The sequence below is a fragment of the Ranitomeya variabilis genome, chromosome 1, assembly GCF_051348905.1.
Source record: "Ranitomeya variabilis isolate aRanVar5 chromosome 1, aRanVar5.hap1, whole genome shotgun sequence".
Classification (NCBI taxonomy): Eukaryota; Metazoa; Chordata; class Amphibia; order Anura; family Dendrobatidae; genus Ranitomeya; species Ranitomeya variabilis.
The window spans coordinates 1,167,438,628-1,167,454,063 of record NC_135232.1 but is presented as its reverse complement, the minus strand read 5'-3'; the positions used below and the strand labels follow the sequence as shown (position 1 = coordinate 1,167,454,063).

The following is a 15,436-nucleotide window of genomic DNA, read 5'->3' as shown; positions in this document are numbered from 1 at the left end:
TGACCATAAGAGCTTACACTCTACAGGAGAGAGAGGACCCCACTGACCATAAGAGCTTACACTCTACAGGAGAGAGAGGACCCCACTGACCATAAGAGCTTACACTCTACAGGAGAGAGAGGACCCCACTGACCATAAGAGCTTACACTCTACAGGAGAGAGAGGACCCCACTGATCATAAGAGCTTACACTCTACAGGAGAGAGAGGACCCCACTGACCATAAGAGCTAACACTCTACAGGAGAGAGAAGACCTCACTGACCATAAGAGCTTACAGTCTACAGGAGAGAGAGGACCCCGCTGACCATAAGAGCTTACACTGTACAGGAGAGAGAAGACCTCACTGACCATAAGAGCTTACACTCTACAGGAGAGAGAGAGGACCTCACTGACCATAAGAGCTTACACTCTACAGGAGAGAGAGGACCTCACTGACCATAAGAGCTTACACTGTACAGGAGAGAGAGAGGACCCCACTGACCATAAGAGCTTACACTCTACAGGAGAGAGAGAGGACCCCACTGATCATAAGAGCTTACACTCTACAGGAGAGAGAGGACCCCACTGACCATAAGAGCTTACACTCTACAGGACAGAGAGGACCTCACTGACCATAAGAGATTACACCCTACAGGAGAGAGAGGACCCCACTGACCATAAGAGCTTACACTCTACAGGAGAGAGAGGACCTCACTGACCATAAGAGCTTACACTCTACAGGAGAGAGAGGACCCCGCTGACCATAAGAGCTTACACTCTACAGGAGAGAGAGGACCCCACTGACCATAAGAGCTTACACTCTACAGGAGAGAGAGGACCTCACTGACCATAAGAGCTTACACTCTACAGGAGAGAGAGGACCCCACTGACCATAAGAGCTTACACTCTACAGGAGAGAGAGGACCCCGCTGACCATAAAAGCTTACACTCTACAGGAGAGAGGACCCCACTTATCATAAGAGCTTACACTCTACAGGAGAGAGAGGACCCCACTGACCATAAGAGCTTACACTCTACAGGAGAGAGAGGACCTCACTGACCATAAGAGCTTACACTCTACAGGAGAGAGAGGACCCCACTGACCATAAGAGCTTACACTCTACAGGAGAGAGAGGACCCCACTGACCATAAGAGCTTACACTCTACAGGAGAGAGGACCCCACTGACCATAAGAGCTTACACTCTACAGGAGAGAGAGGACCCCACTGACCATAAGAGCTTACACTCTACAGGAGACAGAGGACCCCGCTGAGCATAAGAGCTTACACTCTACAGGAGAGAGAGGACCCCACTGACCATAAGAGCTTACACTCTACAGGAGAGAGAGGACCTCGCTGACCATAAGAGCTTACACTCTACAGGAGAGAGAGGACCCCACTGACCATAAGAGCTTACACTCTACAGGAGAGAGAGGACCCCACTGACCATAAGAGCTTACACTCTACAGGAGAGAGGACCCCACTGACCATAAGAGCTTACACTCTACAGGAGAGAGAGGACCCCACTGACCATAAGAGCTTACACTCTACAGGAGACAGAGGACCCCGCTGAGCATAAGAGCTTACACTCTACAGGAGAGAGAGGACCCCACTGACCATAAGAGCTTACACTCTACAGGAGAGAGAGAGGACCCCACTGACCATAAGAGCTTACACTCTACAGGAGAGAGAGGACCCCACTGACCATAAGAGCTTACACTCTACAGGAGAGAGAGGACCCCACTGACCATAAGAGCTTACACTCTACAGGAGAGAGAAAGGACCCCACTGACCATAAGAGCTTACACTCTACAGGAGAGAGAAGACACCGCTGACCATAAGAGCTTACACTCTACAGAAGAGAGAGGACCCCACTGACCATAAGAGCTTACACTCTACAGGAGAGAGGACCCCACTGACCATAAGAGCTTACACTCTACAGGAGAGAGAGGACCCCACTGACCATAAGAGCTTACACTCTACAGGAGAATGAGGACCCCACTGACCATAAGAGCTTACACTCTACAGGAGAGAGGACCTCACTGACCATAAGAGCTTACACTCTACAGGAGAGAGAGGATCCCACTGACCATAAGAGCTTACACTCTACAGGAGAGAGAGGACCCCACTGACCATAAAAGCTTACACTCTACAGGAGAGAGAGGACCCCACTGACCATAAGAGCTTACACTCTACAGGAGAGGACCCCACTGACCATAAGAGCTTACACTCTACAGGAGGGAGAGAGGACCCCGCTGACCATAAGAGCTTACACTCTACAGGAGAGAGAGGACCCCACTGACCATAAGAGCTTACACTCTACAGGAGAGAGAGGACCCCACTGACCATAAGAGCTTACACTCTACAGGAGAGAGGACCCCACTGACCATAAGAGCTTACACTCTACAGGAGAGAGAGGACCCCACTGACCATAAGAGCTTATACTCTACAGGAGAGAGAGGACCCCACTGACCATAAGAGCTTACACTCTACAGGAGAGAGAGGACCCCACTGACCATAAGAGTTTACACTCTACAGGAGAGAGAGGACCCCACTGACCATAAGAGCTTACACTCTACAGGAGAGAGAGGACCCCACTGACCATAAGAGCTTACACTGTACAGAAGAGAGAGGACCCCACTGACCATAAGAGCTTACACTCTACAGGAGAGAGAGGACCCCACTGACCATAAGAGCTTACACTCTACAGGAGAGAGAGGACCCCACTGACCATAAGAGCTTACACTGTACAGGAGAGAGAGAGGACCCCACTGATCATAAGAGCTTACACTCTACAGGAGAGAGAGGACCCCACTGACCATAAGAGCTTACACTCTACAGGAGAGAGAGGACTCCACTGACCATAAGAGCTTACACTCTACAGGAGAGAGAGGACCTCACTGACCATAAGAGCTTACACTCTACAGGAGAGAGAGGACCCCACTGACCATAAGAGGTTACACCCTACAGGAGAGAGAGGACCCCACTGACCATAAGAGCTTATACTCTACAGGAGAGAGAGGACCCCACTGACCATAAGAGCTTACACTCTACAGGAGAGAGAGGACCCCACTGACCATAAGAGCTTACACTCTACAGGAGAGAGAGGACCCCACTGACCATAAGAGCTTACACTCTACAGGAGAGAGAGGACCCCACTGACCATAAGAGCTTACACTCTACAGGAGAGAGAGGACCCCACTGACCATAAGAGCTTACACTCTACAGGAGAGAGAGGACCCCACTGACCATAAGAGCTTACACTCTACAGGAGAGAGAGGACCCCACTGACCATAAGAGCTTACACTCTACAGGAGAGAGAGGACCTCACTGACCATAAGAGCTTACACTCTACAGAAGAGAGGACCTCACTGACCATAAGAGCTTACACTCTACAGGAGAGAGAGGACCTCACTGACCATAAGAGATTACACTCTACAGGAGAGAGAGGACCTCACTGACCATAAGAGATTACACTCTACAGGAGAGAGAGGACCCCACTGACCGTAAGAGATTACACTCTACAGGAGAGAGGACCCCACTGACCATAAGAGCTTACACTCTACAGGAGAGAGAGGACCCCACTGACCATAAGAGCTTACACTCTACAGGAGAGAGAGGACCCCACTGACCATAAGAGCTTACACTCTACAGGAGAGAGAGGACCTCACTGACCATAAGAGATTACACTCTACAGGAGAGAGAGGACCTCACTGACCATAAGAGATTACACTCTACAGGAGAGAGAGGACCCCACTGACCGTAAGAGATTACACTCTACAGGAGAGAGGACCCCACTGACCATAAGAGCTGACACTCTACAGGAGAGAGAGGACCCCACTGACCATAAGAGCTTACACTCTACAGGAGAGAGAGGACCCCACTGACCATAAGAGCTTACACTCTACAGGAGAGAGGACCCCACTGACCATAAGAGCTTACACTCTACAGGAGAGAGAGGACCCCACTGACCATAAGAGCTTACACTCTACAGGAGAGAGAGGACCCCACTGACCATAAGAGATTACACTCTACAGGAGAGAGGACCCCACTGACCATAAGAGCTTACACTCTACAGGAGAGAGAGGACCCCGCTGACCATAAGAGCTTACACTCTACAGGAGAGAGGACCCCACTGACCATAAGAGCTTACACTCTACAGGAGAGAGAGGACCCCGCTGACCATAAGAGCTTACACACTACAGAGGAGAGAGGACCCAGCTGACCATAAGAGATTACACTCTACAGGAGAGAGAGGACCTCACTGACCATAAGAGCTTACACTCTACAGGAGAGAGAGGACCCCACTGACCATAAGAGCTTACACTCTACAGGAGAGAGAGAGGACCCCACTGACCATAAGAGCTTACACTCTACAGGAGAGAGAGGACCCCACTGACCATAAGAGCTTACACTCTACAGGAGAGAGAGGACCTCACTGACCATAAGAGCTTACACTCTACAGGAGAGAGAGGACCCCACTGACCATAAGAGCTTACACTCTACAGGAGAGAGAGAGGACCCCACTGACCATAAGAGCTTACACTCTACAGGAGAGAGAGGACCCCACTGACCATAAGAGCTTACACTCTACAGGAGAGAGAGGACCTCACTGACCATAAGAGCTTACACTCTACAGGAGAGGGAGGACCTCACTGACCATAAGAGCTTACACTCTACAGGAGAGAGAGGACCTCACTGACCATAAGAGCTTACACTCTACAGGAGAGAGAGGACCCCACTGACCATAAGAGCTTACACTCTACAGGAGAGAGAGGACCCCACTGACCATAAGAGATTACACTCTACAGGAGAGAGAGGACCCCACTGACCATAAGAGATTACACTCTACAGGAGAGAGAGGACCCCACTGACCATAAGAGCTTACACTATACAGGAGAGAGAGGACCTCACTGACCATAAGAGCTTACACTCTACAGGAGAGAGAGGACCCCACTGACCATAAGAGCTTACACTCTACAGGAGAGAGGACCTCACTGACCATAAGAGCTTACACTCTACAGGAGAGAGGATCCCACTGACCATAAGAGCTTACACTCTACAGGAGAGAGAGGACCCCACTGACCATAAGAGCTTACACTCTACAGGAGAGAGAGGACCCCACTGACCATAAGAGCTTACACTCTACAGGAGAGAGAGGACCCCACTGACCATAAGAGCTTACACTCTACAGGAGAGAGAAGACCTCACTGACCATAAGAGCTTACACTCTACAGAAGAGAGGACCCCACTGACCATAAGAGCTTACACTCCTGATGGTCTTAGTGATATCTCTTGGAGCTTCTGTATGTTACCTACTATAATCCTGAGATTGGGGAGGGCGTTGGAGAGTGGGGGGAGGGGAGTAGGCGATGCAGCGTAGGGTGACAGGCGATGCAGTGGGGGGCTATAGCGTGTGGGGGGTAAGCGATAATGCAGCAGTCATTACACACATGGCACAATCATAATTACGTTTTATTTCTTAAAAAATATCCTGCGTTTTATGTACAGTGACGACCCCCGAGGTGCTCGGAGTACAACCCTCATCATTGGTAACCAGTCTCAGAATCGCAGAGTAGGAGCAGCCGCCGTCCATACACTTGACCAGGGAATGCCGCCCCTTGGCCGCCTGCGATGGTCCTTCCCTTCCTCTTCTTCAGCGTTTCCATCATTCACTTTTCTCCTTCCTTACTGCAACTGCTCCAAACTTCTCTAGATATTTCCTGCAAGAGACAAGGAGGCCACCATGAAGCCATCAGGAGGACAGTCCCCAGCAGTGAGGACCACCCCAGTGAGGTCACCTACCTGCGGGCACAGTCGTACAGCGCCTCCTTACGCTCCTGTAATGAAAGGTGTCTGTCCTCCGGCCGACGAGCAAAACTCCGCGGTATCGGCTGAAAAGAAGAACCGTCAGGTGAGCAAGGAAGCGCCTTACTAAAATTGTAACGCCCTGCTCACAATACCGCACAGCTCTGCCCATAATATTGTAACCCCCCCACAGTTGCATGAAGCTCTGCCCACAATACCGCAAAGCTCTGCCCATATTACAACGCCCTGCCCACAATACCGCAAAGCTCTACCCATAATATTGTAACGCCCTGCCCACAATACAGCAAAGCTCTACCCATAATATTGCAACGCCCTGCCCACAATACCGCAAAGCTCTGCCCATAATATTACAACGCCCTGCCCACAATACCGCAAAGCTCTACCCATAATATTGTAACGCCCTGCCCACAATACAGCAAAGCTCTACCCATAATATTGCAACGCCCCGCTCACAATACCGCAAAGCTCTGCCCATAATATTACAACGCCCTGCCCACAATACCGCAAAGCTCTACCCATAATATTGCAATGCCCTGCCCACAATACCGCAAAGCTCTACCCATAATATTACAACGCCCTGCCCACAATACCGCAAAGCTCTACCCATAATATTGCAATGCCCTGCCCACAATACCGCAAAGCTCTACCCATAATATTACAACGCCCTGCCCACAATACCGCAAAGCTCTACCCATAATATTGCAATGCCCTGCCCACAATACCGCAAAGCTCTACCCATAATATTACAACGCCCTGCCCACAATACCGCAAAGCTCTACCCATAATATTACAACGCCCTGCCCACAATACCGCAAAGCTCTACCCATAATATTACAACGCCCTGCCCACAATACCGCAAAGCTCTACCCATAATATTACAACGCCCTGCCCACAATACCGCAAAGCTCTACCCATAATATTGTAACGCCCTGCCCACAATACAGCAAAGCTCTACCCATAATATTGCAACGCCCTGCCCACAATAATGCAAAGCTCTGCCCATAATATTGCAACGCCCTGCTCACAATACCGCAAAGCTCTACCCATAATATTACAACGCCCTGCTCACAATACCGCAAAGCTCTACCCATAATATTGCAACGCCCTGCCCACAATACCGCAAAGCTCTACCCATAATATTGTAACGCCCTGCCCACAATACCGCAAAGCTCTACCCATAATATTGCAACGCCCTGCCCACAATAACGCAAAGCTCTACCCATAATATTGCAACGCCCTGCCCACAATAATGCAAAGCTCTGCCCATAATATTGCAACGCCCCTCTCACAATACCGCAAAGCTCTACCCATAATATTACAACGCCCTGCTCACAATACCGCACAGCTCTGCCCATAATATTGTAACCCCCCCACAGTAGCATGAAGCTCTGCCCACAATACCGCAAAGCTCTGCCCATAATGTTACAACGCCCTGCCCACAATACCGCAAAGCTCTGCCCATAATATTGTAACGCCCTGCCCACAATACCGCAAAGCTCTGCCCATAATATTGTAACGCCCTGCCCACAATACCGCAAAGCTCTACCCATAATATTGTAACGCCCTGCCCACAATACCGCAAAGCTCTACCCATAATATTGTAACGCCCTGCCCACAATACCGCAAAGCTCTACCCATAATATTGTAACGCCCTGCCCACAATACCGCAAAGCTCTGCCCATAATATTGTAACGACCCCACAGTAGCATGAAGCTCTGCCCACTATACCGCAAAGCTCTGCCCATAATATTACAACGCCCTGCCCACAATACCGCAAAGCTCTACCCATAATATTGTAACGCCCTGCCCACAATACCGCAAAGCTCTGCCCATAATATTGAAGCGCCCTGACAACAATACCGCAAAGCTCTACCCATAATATTGCAACGCCCTGCCCACAATAATGCAAAGCTCTGCCCATAATATTGCAACGCCCTGCCCACAATACCACAAAGCTCTGCCCATAATTGTAACGCCCTGCTCACAATACCGCAAAGCTCTGCCCATAATATTGTAACACCCTGCCCACAATACCGCAAACTGCCCATAATATTGCAATGCCCTGCCCACAATACAATTATGGGCAGAGCTTTGCTGTAACGCCCTGCCACAATACCGTAAAGCTCTGCCCATAATATTGCAACGCCCTGCCCACAATACCGTAAAGCTCTGCCAATAATATTGCAACGCCCTGCCCACAATACCGCAAAGCTCTACCTATAATATTGCAACGCCCTGCCCACAATACCGCAAAGCTCTACCTATAATTTAGTAACGCCCTGCCCACAATACCGCAAAGCTCTACCTATAATTTAGTAACGCCCTGCCCACAATACCGCAAAGCTCTGCCCATAATATTGTAACCACCCCACAGTAGCATGAAGCTCTGCCCACAATACCGCAAAGCTCTGCCCATATTACAACGCCCTGCCCACAATACCGCAAAGCTCTACCCATAATATTTTAACGCCCTGCCCACAATACAGAAAAGCTCTACCCATAATATTGTAACGCCCTGCCCACAATACAGCAAAGCTCTACCCATAATATTGCAACGCCCTGCCCACAATAATGCAAAGCTCTGCCCATAATATTGCAACGCCCTGCTCACAATACCGCAAAGCTCTGCCCATAATATTTTAACACCCTGCCCACAATACCACAAAGCTCTGCCCATAATTGTAACGCCCTGCTCACAATACCGCAAAGCTCTGCCCATAATATTGTAACACCCTGCCCACAATACCGCAAACTGTCCATAATATTGCAATGCCCTGCCCACAATACCGCAAAGCTCTGCCCATAATTGTAACGCCCTGCCCACAACACCGCAAAGCTCTACCTATAATATTGCAATGCCCTGCCCACAATACCGCAAAGCTCTGCCAATAATATTGTAACGCCCTGCCCACAATACCGCAAAGCTCTGCCCATAATATTGTAACGCCCTGCCCACAATACCGCAAAGCTCTACCTATAATATTGCAACGCCCTGCCCACAATACCGCAAAGCTCTGCCCATAATATTGTAACGCCCTGCCCACAATACCTTAAAGCTCTGCCAATAATTGTAATGCCCTGCCCACAATACCGCAAAGCTCTGCCCATAATATTGCAACGCCCTGCCCACAATACCGTAAAGCTCTGCCAAATATTGTAACGCCCTGGCCACAATACCACAAAGCTCTACCTATAATTTTGTAACGCCCTGCCCACAATCCCGCAAAGCTCTGCCTATAATATTGTAACGCCCTGCCCACAATCCCGCAAAGCTCTGCCTATAATATTGTAACGCCCTGCCCACAATCCCGCAAAGCTCTGCCCATAATATTGTAACGCCCTGCCCACAATACCGCAAAGCTCTACCTATAATATTGCAACGCCCTGGCCACAATACCGCAAAGCTCTACCTATAATTTTGTAACGCCCTGCCCACAATACCGCAAAGCTCTGCCTATAATATTGTAACGCCCTGCCCACAATCCCGCAAAGCTCTGCCAATAATATTGCAACGCCCTGCCCACAATCCCACAAAGCTCTGCCCATAATATTGTAACGCCCTGCCCACAATACCGCAAAGCTCTGCCCATAATATTGTAACGCTCTGCCCACAATACCGCAAAGCTCTGCCCATAATTGTAGCGCCCTGCCCACAATACCGCAAATCTCTGCCCATAATATTGAAACGCCCTGCCCACAATCCTGCAAAGCTCTGCCCATAATATTGTAACGCCCTGCCCACAATACCGCAAAGCTCTGCCCATAATATTGTAACGCTCTGCCCACAATACCGCAAAGCTCTGCCCATAATTGTAGCGCCCTGCCCACAATACCGCAAAGCTCTGCCCATAATATTGAAACGCCCTGCCCACAATACCGCAAAGCTCTACCCATAATATTGTAACGCCCTGCCCACAATACCGCAAAGCTCTACCCATAATATTGTAACGCCCTGCCCACAATACCGCAAAGCTCTGCCTACAATGCCACAATTCCCTGCCCATAATACAGCGGCAATACTGACAAGCCAGCCGGAAATACCACTGCACTGCGCCCAACACACCGCCAGACCACTGCACCCTCCACTCACTCTGATAGATCACTTCACCTTGAGGAGGTGACACCACCGCACGGCCCTTAGATCACTTCACCACCTATTAGGGGCGTCGTTACCTTGGAGCTTGCCGTCCTCCCCGGCATCTCGCTTCCTGTGTGTGATTCCTCCTCAGGCAGATACTGAACTCGGCCTTCTATCAGATTTGTGATCGTGGCATCTACACATCCGGTCTGAGCTGAGGAAGTCAGAGAATGCAAATCGTCAGAATGGAGCAAAACAGCAGATATAGTCCAGGCAAGCCTATAATCGCCCGATCCACCATCTCCGCCCCCTCCGATCGCCCGATCCACCATCTCCGCCCCCTCCGATCGCCCGATCCACCATCTCCGCCCCCTCCGATCGCCCGATCCACCATCTCCGCCCCCTCCGGGTGATCGGAGATGGTAGATCGGGCGATCGGAGGGGGCGGAGATGGTGGATCGGGCGATCGGCGATGGTAGATCGGGTGATCGGAGGGGGCGGAGATGGTAGATCGGGTGATCGGAGATGGTAGATCGGGCGATCGATCTACCATCTCCGCCCCCGCCGATCACCCGATCTACCATCGCCGATCACCCGATCTACCATCGCCGATCACCCGATCTACCATCGCCGATCACCCGATCTACCATCGCCGATCACCCGATCTACCATCGCCGATCACCCGATCTACCATCGCCGATCACCCGATCTACCATCGCCGATCACCCGATCTACCATCGCCGATCACCCGATCTACCATCTCCGATCACCCGATCTACCATCTCCGATCACCCGATCACCCATCTCCGATCACCCGATCACCCATGTCCGCCCCTCCGATCACCCATCTCCGCCCCTCCGATCACATCATCTATAGCTTTATTATCCCTGGCCCCCGCATTACTTCTCTCGGGACCATTACCCAGATCCTTCTGGATGACGGAAAGCGGCACTTGGGGTAACACTTCCTTCACACGCTGTGCCATGTGGCTTGCGGCTGGAGAAGTAGTGGGTATGCTCTGGGCAGTCTCTCGCTTTCTCCTCCTTTTCACGTGTTCTGTGCTATCGGCAGCTGTGTGTTTTGTGCCCTGGACCCCAAGTGTCAGTGCCAAGAGCTGTGGAGAGAAGGGGAGGTTGCTGTTGGGGGGCGGAGACAGAGGACAACATTGTCGCAGCCCCTCCTCCTCACCTTCTGCACGCGGGAAGCAAAGTCCTCATCAGACTCTCTGAGCGAGCGGCACACTGGCGGCAGCCATCTGTAATCAGAGCGGGGGTGGGACTTGTCACTCCTGCAAGTATCCTCCCTTCCTGCATGTATCATCCCTGCAAGGCCCTGGCCCCATCACTCACATGTGAGGAGCAACCAGAGATCAAAACCCTACAGTGAACATCCCCCATATGGATCACTATGACATTTCACCCAGAAAAGTGGGCGAAGATAATCAAGCCCACCCCCTGCAGATCGGCCCCGCACACCCACAAAATAGAAAGAGAATCCCCTACCTGACACGATACACAGAGTATGGGGAAAAGAGCGTCCAAAACAGCTCAACGTACCAAGGCGAACCAGCCACCGCCTGCAAGAGAGAGGTGGTCACCGATGGGAGGACAGAGGGCGAGGAAAGGCACGAGAACACAAGGCAAGGAGACGGTAAGGCAAGGGCAGAGAGGACAAAAAGAGTATAGAGTGTGGGGAGAAGGGCGAGGAGAGCACGAGGTGAAGGGAAGGAGAGGCAAGTGCAAGGAGGCTAAAGAGAGGACAGAGGGTGGGGAGAGGAGAACATGAGGTGAGGGCAAAGAGGATAAAAAGAGGACAGAGGGTGGGGAGAGGCGAGGGGAACACGAGGTGAAGAGAAGGAGAGGCAAGTGCAAGGAGGCTAAAGAGAGGACAGAGGGTGGGGAGAGGAGAACATGAGGTGAGGGCAAACAGGATAAAAAGAGGACAGAGGGTGGGGAGAAGGGTTTCTAGCACATGAGGCGAAGAGAAGGTGAGGTGAAGGCAAAAAAGGATAAAAAGGACAGAGGGCAAGGAGAACACGATGCAAAGTGAAGGTGAGGTTACAGAGGATAAAAAGAGGACAGAGGGTGGGGAGAGGAGTGAGGAGAACATGAGGCGAAGAGAAGGTGAGTGCAATGAGGATAAAAAGAGGGCAGAGGGACAAGGAGAACACACTGCAAGTAGGTGGTGAGGGGCGAGGGCAAAGAATGAAAAGAGGACAAAGGGTTGGGACAGGGGCGAGGAGAGGGGCTACGAAGGGGCAAAGAGGGCCTAGACGAGGTCAAAGAGGACAGAAGGTGGGGAGGGGCAAGGAGAACATGGGATGAAGAAACACGAGGCAAGGGCAAAAAGGATGAAAAGAGTACAGAGGGTGGAGAGAGTGGTGAGGGGAACGCGAGGAGAAGAGAAGGTGAGGCAAGTGCAAAGAGGATAAAAAGAGGACAACAGGTGGGGAGAGATATAAGGAGAATACGAGTCGAGGAGAAGATATCGTGAGGGCATAGAGGATAAAAAGAGAACAACAGGTGGGGAGAGGGTTAAGGAGAACACAAGGCGAAGAGAAGGTGAAGCGAGGGCAAAGAGGATAAAAAGAGGACAGGGCTGGGAGTGGGGTGAGACATTCAAGGAGAAGGTAAGGCGAGGGAAAAGAGAATAAAAAGAGGACAGAGGTTGGGGGGAGAGGTGAAGAGAACGTGAGGCAAGTGCAAGGACGCTACGAAGAAGACAGATGGTGGGGAGAGGTGTGAGGAGAACATAAAGCGAGGAGGTGAAGCAAGTGCAAAGAGGATAAAAAGAGGGCAGAGGGAGAGGATAGGGGCAAAGAGAAGATATCGCGAAGGCAAAGAGGATAAGAAGAGGACAGAGGGTGGGGATAAGGAGAACAAGAGGCAAAAAAAGGTGATGCAAGTGCAATGAGGACAAAAATAGGGTGGGGAGTAGGAAGAGGGGCAAAGAGAATACAAGGCAAGGAGAAGGTAAAGCGAGGGCAAAGAGAAAAAAAAAAAAAAAAGAGGACAAAGGGTGGAGAAAGAGGCAATGAGAGGGACCAGGCAAGGGGCTAGGAGAGAGAGTAGACGAGGTCAAAGAGGACAGAAAGTGCGGAGAGGGGCAAGGTGATCATGAGGTGCAGTGAAGGCGAGAGTAAAATGGATAAAAAAAGATCAGAGGTCAGGGAGAGGGGCAAGGAGAACGCGAGGCGAGGAGAACGCGAGGCGAGGAGAACGCGAGGCGAGGAGAACGCGAGGCGAGGAGAACGCGAGGCGAGGAGAACGCGAGGCGAGGAGAACGCGAGGCGAGGAGAACGCGAGGCGAGGAGAACGCGAGGCGAGGAGAACGCGAGGCGAGGAGAACGCGAGGCGAGGAGAACGCGAGGCGAGGAGAACGCGAGGCGAGGAGAACGCGAGGCGAGGAGAACGCGAGGCGAGGAGAACAGAGAGGGGCGAGGAATACATGAGGCGGGAAGGAGAGGACAAAGAAAATAAAAAGATAAAAAGAGGGCAGAGGGTGGGGTAAGGAACAAGGACAACATGAAGAGAAGGCAAGGCGAGGGCAAAGAGGATAAAAGAAAGGATAGAGGGTGGGGAGAGGGGTGAGTAGTGTACGAGGGCAAAGAGGACAGGTGGGTGGGGAGAGGGGAGAAGAGTACAACCGGCACGGAGAAGGGAAAGTTGAAAAGAAAAAAAAAAGTAGGACAGAGGGTGGAGAAATGGGCAAGGAGAGGGACGAGGTGAGAAGAGAGGTGGGGAGTGGGGCTAGACAAGGTCAGAGGACACAGTGGCGGGAGTGGGACGAGACAGGGGCAAAGAGGATGGGGCGGGGAGAGGGGCTGGAGAAAAGAGGTGAGGGCAAAGAGGATATTAAGAGGACAAAAGGTGAGAAGGGCTAAGGAAAAGAGAACAAAAAGAGCTGATAGAGGGGTGGGGAGATCGGTGAGGAGTGGGATGAGCAGTGGGGCAAGTGAGAGAGCCAAAAAGAGGGGCGGGTAAGAAACGCAAAAAGGGTGCGGGTGAGGGGCAAGAGGAGTGGGTAAACGATGGGAGAGCGAATCAGAACAGAGAGAGAAAGCTGAAAACATGCCACTGATGGGCTAGTGATGGAAAAACACAGAAAGACGGAGGAAAGAACATCCAGGACAAATCATGTACCAGGGTGAGCGAGACAACAACATGGGACGGGAGACTCACCACAGATAGGAGAGGTCGGCTCGCCCGCAGGGTCACCGGCTGCAGAGAGTCTGAAAGTGAAAACGCCCACGAGCTGCTAGACAAAACATCAATGAGAATCACAGTTTATACCCCACGATCCCCGGGCGGTTCATGCGGCTGGACATCCCCAGATCCCAAAGTGGTACACGAAGCAGGACAGCCCCTGATCTTGACCCCTGAAAGGTACACGAGGCCGCATAGCCCCTGATCCCGTGGCGGTAAACGAGGCAGGACACTGATCCCCCTCAATGGTACACGCAGCTAGATGCCCGTGCGGATCATGCACCCGGACCCAGGATTCCACTATAGCCCAGTACCTAAAGTGCAGCAGGCCAACGCCGCCATTCGTAGTCCCCTCCTCTGGGAAGAGTAGGAGCGGAGGACTACCCGGCTGGGAGAGATAATGCTTCAAAGACTCCAGTAGCTGAATCCGGCTCCCAGGGGACCCAAGTTCGAGGAATCCTCGAGCCCAACACAAGAATCCCGGAGGACATGACATGGCCGGCTGTGATACAGAAAAGGATCAGAAAAATCACAGGGTGCAAAGAAGACACCCCAACATGTAGGAGCCTACCGTGCTGCATGCAGTCAGGAGACTCAGGACGTTGTGATCCATGCAGGTCACGTGATTACTGACGAAAATCTTCACTGCAGCGTCCCGACCACCGGACTCAGAGACGAGGACCCCGAGGACCGAAGACATGACCCGAACCAAGAGCCTGAGACACCAGAGAACACAGCACATGAGGGGAGACCCCGGACTGAGAGACGAGGACCCCGAGCACTGAGGACATGACCTGAACCAAGAGCCTGACACCACAGAACACAGCACATGAGGGGAGACCCCGGACTGAGAGACGAGGACCCCGAGCACTGAGGACATGACCTGAACCAAGAGCCTGACACCAGAGAACACAGCACATGAGGGGAGACCCCGGACTGAGAGACGAAGACCCCGAGCACTGAGGACATGACCAGAACCAAGAGCCTGACACCAGAGAACACAGCACATGAGGGGAGACCCCAAACAGAGACGAGGACCCCGAGCACTGAGGACATGACCTGAACCAAGAGCCTGACACCACAGAACACAGCACATGAGGGGAGACCCCGGACTGAGAGACGAGGACCCCGAGCACTGAGGACATGACCTGAACCAAGAGCCTGACACCACAGAACACAGCACATGAGGGGAGACCACAAACAGAGACGAGGACCCCGAGCACAGAGGACATGACCCGAACCAAGAGCCTGACACCAGAGAACACAGCACATGAGGGGAGACCCCAAACAGAGACGAGGACCCCGAGCACAGAGGACATGACCTGAACCAAGAGCCTGACACCAG

At 51.9% G+C, this 15,436-nt stretch overlaps 1 protein-coding gene across 2 annotated transcripts in view; it reads right to left on the bottom strand.

The window, feature by feature from the left end:
* Positions 1 to 5,435: 5,435 nt before the first annotated feature.
* AUP1 (AUP1 lipid droplet regulating VLDL assembly factor) overlaps positions 5,436 to 15,436 on the bottom strand; it is a 34,795-nt gene continuing 24,794 nt past the window's right edge. The window contains exons 4-12 of one of the 2 annotated variants that reach the window (XM_077280481.1): positions 14,663 to 14,807; positions 14,406 to 14,593; positions 14,068 to 14,143; positions 11,389 to 11,462; positions 11,075 to 11,141; positions 10,808 to 11,000; positions 9,981 to 10,099; positions 5,784 to 5,872; positions 5,436 to 5,701 (exon numbers count right to left, since the gene is read on the bottom strand). In XM_077280481.1, the coding sequence (XP_077136596.1) occupies positions 5,647 to 5,701; positions 5,784 to 5,872; positions 9,981 to 10,099; positions 10,808 to 11,000; positions 11,075 to 11,141; positions 11,389 to 11,462; positions 14,068 to 14,143; positions 14,406 to 14,593; positions 14,663 to 14,807 (1,006 nt within the window). In that variant the 3' untranslated portion in view covers positions 5,436 to 5,646. The remainder of the gene's footprint in view (positions 5,702 to 5,783; positions 5,873 to 9,980; positions 10,100 to 10,807; positions 11,001 to 11,074; positions 11,142 to 11,388; positions 11,463 to 14,067; positions 14,144 to 14,405; positions 14,594 to 14,662; positions 14,808 to 15,436) is intronic. The other variant, XM_077280482.1, reaches the window with a different exon arrangement.